The following is an 11,475-nucleotide window of genomic DNA, read 5'->3' on the forward strand; positions in this document are numbered from 1 at the left end:
ACTCAACAGACAATCTGCTTCTTTTGAACAAAGTTTGAATAGATGTTCAAGAAGGGTACTTATGGACTAACGAAGGACGCCAGTCTATTAAAGCACGCAGTATTTCGACAAAAAAGACGACATAATTAAGAAAATTAGAATGCAAAGAATCTCAATATAATGAGCAGAATTGATGGAGATTTCAAGGATCTTACTTAAATCAAACAATAAATAATATAAAATATTAAAACAAAAGAACATTGAACACATAATAAGCAAACCCGATCATTTCGGGAAGCATACATCCAATTTTTGCCGAGGAAATGGAGTCGCTAAAAAAAAGAGGACAAAAAGGAATAAAAAGTCATGGAAATGGCGAAAATGATTGAATAGTCAAAATTAGTAGTAGGTTGGCGGAGGAGATGCTGATGGGGGTGGAGGTGAAGCATAGATAGCGGATTGCTCGTACTTCTCAGGCGGTGGAGGTGAGGCATAAGTAGGAGTTTGCTTGTAATAATTTTCGGATGGTGGAGGTGGGTAATAAGATGGTGATTTTTCATAGGTTTTTGGTAGAGACGGCAAGTTGTAACTTATAGGTGATGGCTCGTAGTATGTTGGTGGAGGTGGAGGAGATTTATAGGAAGGCGTAGATTCTTTATAGTATGGTGGAGGTGGAGATTTATAAGAAGATGGTGATTGCTCATAGTATTTTGGTGGGGGTGGAGGTGACTTATAATAAGGTGATTGCTCATAGTATTTTGGAGGAGGTGGAGGTGACTTGTAATACGAAGGTGATTTTTCATAATAAGTTGGTGGTGGTGGAGACTTATAAATTGGGGACTTGTAATATTTTGTTGGTTCTGGTGACTTATAGTATTTAGAGGGAGCAGGCGATTTGTAATATTTTATTGGAGATGGTGACTTGTAGTACTTTGCAGGTGATGGCGACTTGTAGTAGTTCTTTGAAGGAACTGGTGATTTGTAGAATTTTGTTGGAGCTGGCGACTTGTAGTATTTTGTGGGAGCTGGCGATTTGTAGTATTTTGCGGGAGCTGGCGACTTGTAATATTTTACGGGAGCTGGCGACTTGTAATATTTTGCGGGAACTGGTGACTTATAGTAGTTCTTTGCAACAGCAGGCGACTTATAGTAAGGAGTAGGTACTGGGTACTTGGGTAGAGATGGTAATTTGTAATACTTCTTAGAGGTGTAAGAAGGTGAGGGAGAAGCATACCCATAAGAGTAATCAGCAACAACAGTGCTAGCTATAAAGCAAATTGCCAAAGCAGTTACAAGTAAAGGCCATTGCCCCAATTTCCCTAAGCTTGTCATTTTGTTTATGCAGCCAACAATACTTAGAGAAAGAATGAAAAGAACTTAAACTTGACTTGCATATTGAGTAGGGAGCTCTGGTTTTTATATAGCAACATAATATTATCAGTTTAGGAATGTGTTATTGGCACCCACTAAGATTATAGCTAAGTCAGAATATGGGCTTGATCTTTTCTATAATTAGTGGTAGGCATTTTCTCCCAGACTTGTCTTGCATAGTCGAGTAGAAAATTCTGGTTTCTATATTGCAGTGAGATATCATTATTAATTAGGAGTAACATTTATGTAATTGTTCTTGGTTAGCCACAAAGATGATATAGCAAAGGCCAAATAAATAAGGGTCTTTTCACTTTTAGCCCGTCAAAAATTATTTATATTTGTTAGCCGAAAAAGTATATAAAATTTGTATAACTTTTGTTTATAACATACCGAATTTAGATATACACAAAAAACTATACATTTTTCGGCTATTATTTTGAGAGCGGCTATACAATATCATTTTTCCAATAAATAATAGACCAGTACTTAGTGGTTAGCTTTTTTCTGGTGACTGGAAAAATAATTTAGAGATAAATATTAAAAATGGAGAAAACAATAAGGATGCCACGACTTGTATCCCATTAACGAATAATTAAGTTGACTTTTACAAATAATTACGGTATGCTATTGAATATGCAGTGCAAAAACTGTCAGGAAAACCAGCAAATACACACACCAGAGTATACCTTAAGGGGTCATTTGATTCAGTTATAGAATATTCCATGAGACTATAATTCTGGGATATTCCATAGATTATCTATCCCGACTCTGATAAGGGAGAGCTAATACCACCATTTTGGCAGGAGCGGAGTCGAAATTTACATATGTTATTTCTTGGCATGTTGGTTAAGTTCTTGATTTTTTTTCTAAGAGGTCAGAGGTTCAAACCACAACTAGATCATATTTTTTCCAAATATTTGAGAGAGTTTCTATTGTTAAAAATTGTAGTGAGGTAGAATTGAACTCACAACCTCTTCTAACTTAAGACTCTATAAAAACAATGGATTAAGGTTATATCTTGTTGAGTAATATGATAATTAATATTATTTATTATGTGCTCTTCTATAAATATCGACACCATTTGCGAAAAATCATACGTACGCCCCTGCATTTTGGTATGAACTCTATTTCGGTATTAGCTTATATCCACAATCAAATATGAGATAACTCTAATCCCAAATTTTATACATGGATTAATATCTTTATCCTGATAAAAACGACCCCTAAATGTATCGGTATGAGAATAACGTACAACCTGGGATTGGACTCTGCACTTGTAAAATGGTTTGAGCCAGATGTGGGAGAGTCTTGTCTCGTAAAATTTGCGCTTCAAGCGCCCACATGTACCATTAAAATGCATCCAAGCCCATCGCATGAGGCTCGTCCAATTGATTTTGTGCAATCGAGTGTAATTAGTTATGTAAATCCAGAAATTCCTTAACTAAGCTGTCTATATTGACCATAAATCATAAGTGAGAACATTGCAAGCTTAGTCTTTAAAACATCATATGATCTCTTCTTTTCTATTAAAGCTTTAGTGGGTAAAGTTACCCTATACCTATACTGGTGGAAGAAAGCAAACACAGTACATGTTCTGTTAAACTTACCCAGACATCCACTTATTATCGCGAGAGAGAACTTCAAAATTAGTAAGAAAATGTTTCTTGATTCATTTACTTCACGTGAGGTACATATCACATTATGTTTCCAAGATTGTTTTTTTTTTTTTCCTTTTGATGTTGGATTGTTGATGTTCCATATTTATGCTAATGTTTTCACAATTATATTTATTTAATTAGAGTTTTAAAAGATTAACGTGTTTTTAGCAATTTTTTTAACTTTTCTACTATTTGTAGATTTATAAATTAGTTAAATTCAAGGTTTATGGGGCTTGCACACCATGTCTGGAGCTTACACTTCGCCTTGGGCGCCCATCCTTCAATACACTACGTTAGACCTTACTTTTGCCATTTTTGTGTTTTTCAATTTTTACTAGTTTCTGAATAGTTCCTTGCACGTGTATCCCATGCTAATTAGTACAAATATTTCATGATGGTATAAATCCATTAGTACAAATATTTCAAGATGGTATATATTTTGTGATGATTCTTTTTTTTTTATAAGAAGTATAGAAAGCTGGAGAAGAACACTCTTATATCAAAGTATAACAAATATTGGTAAACCATAATATATATATTGGCACAAATAATAACTTTAAATTTCTTCCAATATGCATCTACAAGAAACATTATCAAACAATAACATTACGGTTTTATTTCTTCCCGCAAGGGCCATATCTACCTAGAAGTAAATTACATTGAAAAAAAAATAACTCTTCCCCTAATTTTAGTATCAAGAAAAAATGAGGGAATATCTTTGTAGAATTCCTTCAAGAATAAATAATGATAAATAGAAAGAAGCAGTAAATAACTTTAAAAAAAGAAGAGATATACCGTTACTTACCAAAATAAAAAGAGAAATATGATTTTATTTTAGTAATGGTCATGCTCCCATGCAAAAGAAATTGTCAAAAGGACAACTCAAGATGCATTTTGAATCTATAATTTATACCTCATCCCTTGAACTCAAGAGACAAAATTGCAGCAGATGAAGTGACTGCAAGAGGAAACATTTTTACCAAATAACAAAAGCATGAAATACAGCAATAACAATAGCAAAAAACAAAAACAAAATTGTCAGTGGGAAGGAAGAAAAAAGAAAACTAAAATAAAAGGCTGATACGAAATGCACTAAAAATTAAATGAAAAAAAGTAAAGTATAAAACAGATATTAAACGCCCCATAAAATTGACCATCTGGTGATAGCTTCATGCTTCACGCCTCATGATTTTTTAGCAATATCATGAGTCCAACTAACAATGAGCATGCTTGATCATAGTCATTTGACTGTCCTTCATATCAACACACAGAACTAATGGCTCTCTCATAAGAAATTAATCAATAATAATAAGAATACGTATATAATGTAATTTAAAATTCAAATGATAAGGCATGTTACCATTCTGGTATTTTGCTGTGATAAGGATTTGGTTTAGCAAAAGGCTTCATGGGTACATAGTGTGGAGCGACGAAGGTGAAGAAAAGGAAATACATTTAGAGTAGTGGAACAGACTTTACAACATTTAATTATGAGTAGTAAACGGATGGTTTTAGTGGTGAAAGTTAGAAGGGCAAAAATTAACACTCAATAAATAGTAGAAAATGTAAAAATTATTAATTACCTTGCATTCTTAATTGTACTTATTCATTTAATAGAATTCTTTTTTGAAAAAGGCCAAAATAGTCAATCAAAATTTTATGGGTATTTTCGTAAATCAACTTCATGGGCTTCCCACTTATAATATAGTATGACTTAAATCTTTTCAACTAAGTTTGAATAGATGTTCAGGAGGTGTACTTATGGACTAATGAATGACTTCAGTCTATTAAAGCACGCAGTATTAGACAAAGGAGACGACAGAATTAAGAAAAGTAGAATGCATAGAATCTCGATATAATGAGAATAAATGATGGAGATCTCGAGGATCTTACTTAAACCAAATAATAAATAATACAAATTATTAAAACAAAAGAACATTGAACACATAATAAGAAAACCCGATCATTCCGGGAAGCATATACAAATTTTGGATGAGGAAATGGAGCTGCTTCAAAAAAGAGGACAAAAAGGAATGAAAAGTCGTGGAAATGGCGAAAATGATTGAATAGTTAAAATTAGTAGTAGGTTGGAGGAGGAGATGCCGATGGGGGTGGAGGTGAAGCATAGATAGCGGATTGCTCGTACTTCTCAGGTGGTGGAGGAGAGGCATAGGTGGGAGTTTGCTTGTAATAGTTTGTGGGTGGCGGAGATGAGTAATAAGATGGTGATTTTTCATAGGTTTTTGGTAGAGACGGCAAGTTGTAAATTATAGGTGATTGTTCGTAGTATTTTGGTGGAGGTGGAGGAGATTTATAGGAAGGTGTAGATTCTTTATAGTACGGTGGAGGTGGAGATTTGTAAGAAGATGGTGATTGCTCATAGTATTTTGGTGGGGGTGGGGGTGACTTGTAATAAGGTGATTGCTCATAGTATTTCGGAGGAGGTGGAGGTGATTTGTAATACGAAGGTGATTTCTCATAATAAGTTGGTGGTGGTGGAGACTTGTAGTTGGTGGGCGTAGGCGATTTGTAATAAGTTGTTGGGGTTGGTGACTTGTAGTACTTTGCAGGCGATGGCGATTTGTAGTACTTTGCCGGAGATGGCGACTTGTAATAGTATTTTGATGGAGCTGGCGACTTGTAGTAGTTCTTTGAAGGAACTGGTGACTTGTAGTAGTTCTTTGAAGGAGTTGGTGATTTGTAGTATTTTGCGGGAGTTGGTGACTTGTAGTATTTTACGGGAGCTGGCGATTTGTAGTTCTTTACATGAGCTGGCACCTTGTAGTATTTTGCGGGAACTGGCGCCTTGTAATATTTTACGAGAGCTGGAGATTTATAGTATTTTGCGGGAGTTGGCGACTTGTAGTAGTGCTTTGCAGGAATAGGTGACTTATAGTAAGGAATAGGTACATGATACTTGGATGGAGATGGAGATTTGTAATACTTCTTAGAGGTGTAAGAAGGTGAGGGAGAAGCATGCCCATAAGAGTAATCAGCAACAACAGTGCTGGCTACAAAGCAAATTGCCAAAGCAGTTACAAGTAAAAGCCATTGTCCCAGCTTCCATAAGCTTGTCATTTTGCTTATGCAGCTAACAATACTTAGAGAAAGAATGAAAATTGAAAAGAACTTAAACTTAGAATTGCATATTGAGTAGGGAGCTCTGGTTTTTATATAGCAACATAATATTATCAGTTTAGGAATGTGTTATTGGCACCCACTAAGATTATAGCTAAGTCAAAATATGGGCTTCGTCTTTTCTACAATTAGTGGTAGAGCATTTTCTCCAGGACTTGTCTTCCGTAGTTGAGTAGGGAACTCTGCTTTTTATATTGCAGTGAGACATCCTTATTAATTAGGAGTAACATTTATGTAATTGTTTCATGGTTAGCCACATAGCAAAGTCCAAATACATAATAGGCCAGTACTTAGTGGTTAGCTTTTATCTGGTGGTCGAAAAAATAATTTAGAAATAAATATTAGAAATGGAGAAAACAATGAGGATGCCACGACTTGCATCCCATTAGCGAATAATTAAGTTGATTTATACAAATAATTATGGTATATTAATGAATATGAAGTTCAAAAACTGTCAGGAAAACTATCCTGCCTCTGATAATGGGATAACGAATACCATCATTTTGATATAAAACTTATACCGGTATTAGTTAATACCCACAATCAAATATGAGATAACTCTAACCCCCAAATTTTATACGGGATTAATATCTTTATCCTGATAACCTAATGACCCCTCAATTATTGGTATGAGAATCAGTACAACCTGGGATAGGACGGGGAACTTGTAAAACGGTTTGATCCAGATGTGGGGGACTCTTGTCTCGTAAAAACTGTGCTTCCAACCCCCAACACATAAGGCTCGTCAAATTGATTTTGCTCAATCGAGTGTAATTAGCTATGTAAATTGAAAAAATCCTTAACTAACCCTTAATTTCTCAAAAGCCATCTATATTGATCATAAATTGATACAAGTTAAGAAGAAATCAAGCAATTAAGGAGAAGAACTCGAATTAAGCACTGAAATACAGTAACAGTGAAGTTGAGTTGGCGGCTGACGTGGCAATAGTTAGTTATGTTAGTTACAGTCATTTAGAGTTAGTTACAAGTTGTTAGTTAATAACTACTTCTAGAATCTTCAACTGAGCATATATAGTTGATATACATGTAATTGAGGAATCACTTTTGATGATAATACAATTCTATCTTTTCTAATTTCTTCTCTCATTGAGCTATTTTCTCGATAATTCCTGATATAGTTTTCACCTTCGTCGAGCTTCGATCTCCTAGATTGACTATTCTCGTTAGATTCTGTTGTATTGTACCAATTGGTATCAGAGCTTTCTGTCCTTGGCATCTTCGATCATGACTCGCAGCAAAAATACAGAGAAACCTGTTGAAGAAATGGAGGACAAATTAACAGCTATTCAAGATCAATTGCAGAAGTTGATGGATGGAATGATGATTCTAAATGAGCAAAATGTACAAACTGATAAGGAACTACTAGAATTGAAGGAAACCATGGGAGCTATGAATCAAAAAGGGAAGAAGAAGGAGCCAGTTAGGGCAGAATCTGCTATTGGTTGAGCTGGTTCAACGGAGAGTCAACAAGAAAGAAGAATCAAAGAAGTTCATCAATGTGCGACTTCTAATGGTAATTTTTTTACTCGATACTCTAAGCTAGAATTTTCTCAATTTTTTGGCCATGATTTGAAGACTTGGTTGTACAAAGTCGACCAATTTTTTTCTATGGATGAAGTAGCTTTTGATCAGAGGGTTAAAGTGGCTTCTATTCATTTTGATGGCAAAGCTATTGCTTGGCATAGGTCACATGTGAAATCTAGGGCTTCAGTTTTAGAACCTACATGGACTGAGTATGTGTTAGCCTTGAATGAAAGGTTTGGTGAAGTGTTTGAAGATCATATGGAAGCCTTAAAGAATTTGCAGCAGACTGGCAATGTTAAGGACTATCAAGCTAAATTTGATAGATTATTGACAGGGGTTAATCTGTCTAATGAAAATGTAATTAGTTGTTTATTAGGTGGACTTAAGCCAGAATTGAGCAAGGCTATGAGAATTTAGTCACCTAGAATACTTCTACAAGCCTACAGAATTGCTAGGTTGTAGGAAGAAGTATTTGAGGCCCAAGCTCAATCTTGGGGCCTTAAACCTAACATAAGAACTCACACTGCCCTACTACCTACCCCTAATCATAATTAAACTCAGTATAAACAAAATAATTCATTACCAAACTCCACCAACAAGAAGCCTTTTGAACCTATTCTTAATAAGAACATTAGGATTCCTGACAGGAGATTGAGTGCAGCTGAAATGGACGAGAAGAGAGCAAAGGGATTCTGCTTTTTCTGTGATGATAAGTATGTACCACGCCACAACTGCAGAGATAACAAACAGTTGTACTTGGTAGAGGTGACAGAAGATGAAGAAATCGAAGTAGAGGAACGGGAAAGTCTGGTACAAGAGCTATTGGAAGACTCAGATGAGTTTATGGCTATTTCATTGCAAGCATTTAGAGGTATAGCAGGTTATCAGACAATTAAAGTTATAGTCCATCATGAAAAGAGGTCATTAAAGTGTTGATAGATACTTGAAGTACTCACACTTTTATTAATGAGAAGTTAGCTGCAAGGGTAGGCTGCAAAGCTTGTTCTATTCAAAAACAATCTGTGCGTGTAGCTGATGGCAAAATACTACAGTCTTCTTCAGTTTGTAAGGACCTACAATGGCTATTACAAGGTACAACATTCTCATCTGATTTCTTACTCTTACCATTGGGAAATGAAGATATTGTGCTAGATGTGCAATGGTGGAATACTCTGGGGAGGATATTGTTTGATTTCAGAAACAGAACCATTGAATTTATGTACCTAGGGAAGAGGCATGTACTTAAGGGTGCAAATGATCAACTCAAGTCTGCTAAGGCTAAGAGTTTGATAAGAAACGAAGGAGCAACGACTCAATTCTTTATGATGTCTTTAGTAACCAGTGAGGATGAAAACATTTAATGCCACAGTATACAAGCTATGCCAAGTGCTGATACCTTCCCAGACTTAGCAGCACTTATAAAACAGTATTCATGTATCTTTCAGTTGTCCACTACTTTACCTCCTCACAAGGGTTCTTATGATCACAGGATTCATCTAAATGAAGATTTTAATCATGTTAATAAGAGACCATACATGTATACTGGAATTAAGAAGGATATAATTGAAAAGCTAGTGCAAGAAATGTTAGACCAAGGAGTAATACAACCTAGCACCGGCCCCTATGCATCTCCTGTAGTGTTAGTGGGGAAGAATGATGGTAGTTGGAGACTTTGTGTAGACTATAGAGGTCTGAATCAAATAACTATCAAGGATAAATTTTCTATTCCCACTATTGAAGACTTAATTGATGAACTAAGTGGTGATGAGATCTTTTTCAAAATAGATCTTAGAGCTGGATATTATTAGCTAAGAATGGCTGAAGGAGATGCTCACAAAACTTCTTTCAAAACTCATGAAGGATATTATGAATTTTTGGTAATGCTCTTAGGGATAACCAATGCACCTTCATCATTTCAGAGTTTAATGAATGTTGTCTTTAGACCATTATTAAGGAAGTCAGTACTGGTATTCATTGATGATATTCTGATTTATAGCAAGAGTGTGACTGCTTATGTGGATCATGTAAAGGGTGTGTTTGACTCAATGAAGCAGCATCAATTGTATGCCAAGATGTCAAAGTGTGCATTTGAAGTGGCTAAGGTTGAATACCTTGGGCATTTTATCATTGTTGAGGGTGTATCTACAGACCCAAGGAAGATTACTGTTGTACAAGAATGGCCTACACCTTTGAATATCAAATAGTTTAGGGGATTCCTAGGTCTTGCAGGCTATTATAAAAGGTTTATTCAAGGCTTTGGAACCATATGCAAACCACTTCATGATCTATTGAAGAAGGATGGCTTTGTGTGGAATGATGAAGCTACTACTGCTTTCAATAACTTAAAGCAGGCTTTGGTCTCTACACCTGTGCTAGCTATGCAAGACTATTCTAAACCTTTCACAGTAGAGACAGATGCTAGTGGTAAGGAAATTGCGGTTGTGTTAATGCAACAAGGACATCCTATTGCTTATATAAGCAAGTCCTTAGCTCCCAGACATCAAGCTCTGTCAGTTTATGACTGAGAGCTACTTGCTCTTATCTTTGTTGTTGCTAAGTGGTCTCATTACTTATTGGGTAATCATTTCATTGTTAAGACAGATCAGAAAGCATTAAAGCATTTATTGGATCAACAAGTGCATACTGACTTCCAAGTTGCTGGCATTTCTAAGCTGATGGCATTTGACTTTTCTATTGAATATAAGAAAGATTCTGAGAATATGGCTACAGATACACTATCAAGAAACCTGTTGTTGAACGCTTAGCTATTTTCTTGCTCACTCCTAATGACTCACTATATTTACAGATTAGAACTTCATGGAGGGATGATCCAACTTTGCAGGAGCTGATAACTAAACTATCCCTCCAACTTTGCAGGAGTTGATAACTAAACTACAAACACAACCTTATAAATCCTATACTTGGTGTAACAACCAACTTAGATGGAAGGGCAGGTTAGTTGTGGGTAATGATCAGCAGCTGAGAAAGACTATAATCACACTTTGGCATAGTACTACTCAAGGAGATCATTCTGGGATGGATGCTACTATTAAAAGGCTGCAGTCCTTATTCCATTGGAAATATCTTACAACGAATGTCATAGATTTTATAAATAAGTGTGATGTCTGTCAAAGACATAAATATGATGATGCAGCTTCACCAGGCCTATTACAAGCCTTACCAATTCCTACAATGTTTGGACTGACATCTGCCAAGATTTTATTGAAGGCCTTCCAAAATCACATGGTAAGGAGGTGATTCTGGTAGTAGTAGAGAGGCTAACTAAGTCTGGGCATTTCTTAATTATGCAGCACCCTTACACTGCTTAGACCATGGCTCAAAATTTTTTAGACTAGGTCTTCAAGCTACATGGTATGCCTCTTACTATGACGAGTGACAGGGATCCATTTTTCGTAAGTTCTTTCTGGCAGGAACTCTTTTCACTTCAAAGAGTACAGTTGCAAAGGTCCACAGCATACCATCCACAGACAGACGGTCAATCAGAAGTGTTGAATAGAACTTTGGAAACCTATTTGAGATGTTTTTGCATAGATAGTCCTAAGGATTAGTCAAAATATCTGCCCTAGCAGAATGGTGGTATAATACTATCTATCACTCTACTATTAAATGCACTCCTTATGAAGCATTGTATGGTCAAAAGTCTCCCATACATCTTCCCTATTTGAGTGGAGATGCAGATATTGAGATGGTTGATAGATTCCTTGAAGAAAGAGAAGCCATAGTACAGTTGTTGAAGTTCCACTTGTCTAGAGCTCAAAATGAA

The 11,475-nt window shown here is 35.8% G+C and overlaps 2 protein-coding genes across 2 annotated transcripts; both read right to left on the reverse strand.

The window, feature by feature from the left end:
* Positions 1-202: 202 nt before the first annotated feature.
* On the reverse strand, positions 203-1,338 carry LOC107794668 (uncharacterized). Its single transcript, XM_016617182.2, has one exon. It carries the CDS (start codon positions 1,309-1,311, stop codon positions 379-381), a length of 933 nt encoding a protein of 310 aa, XP_016472668.1. The 5' UTR covers positions 1,312-1,338; the 3' UTR covers positions 203-378.
* A 3,575-nt stretch (positions 1,339-4,913) lies between these two features.
* Positions 4,914-6,086, reverse strand: LOC107794667 (uncharacterized). The gene has a single exon (XM_016617181.2). It carries the CDS (start codon positions 6,084-6,086, stop codon positions 5,085-5,087), a length of 1,002 nt encoding a protein of 333 aa, XP_016472667.1. The 3' UTR covers positions 4,914-5,084.
* Positions 6,087-11,475: the final 5,389 nt, after the last annotated feature.

Source organism: Nicotiana tabacum, chromosome 18, assembly GCF_000715075.1.
Source record: "Nicotiana tabacum cultivar K326 chromosome 18, ASM71507v2, whole genome shotgun sequence".
NCBI classification, from domain to species: Eukaryota; Viridiplantae; Streptophyta; class Magnoliopsida; order Solanales; family Solanaceae; genus Nicotiana; species Nicotiana tabacum.

Bases quoted from the DNA above. Each gene is read 5' to 3' on its own strand.
- LOC107794668 (XM_016617182.2), bottom strand. From the start codon at position 1,311: ATGACAAGCTTAGGGAAATTGGGGCAATGGCCTTTACTTGTAACTGCT.
- LOC107794667 (XM_016617181.2), bottom strand. From the start codon at position 6,086: ATGACAAGCTTATGGAAGCTGGGACAATGGCTTTTACTTGTAACTGCT.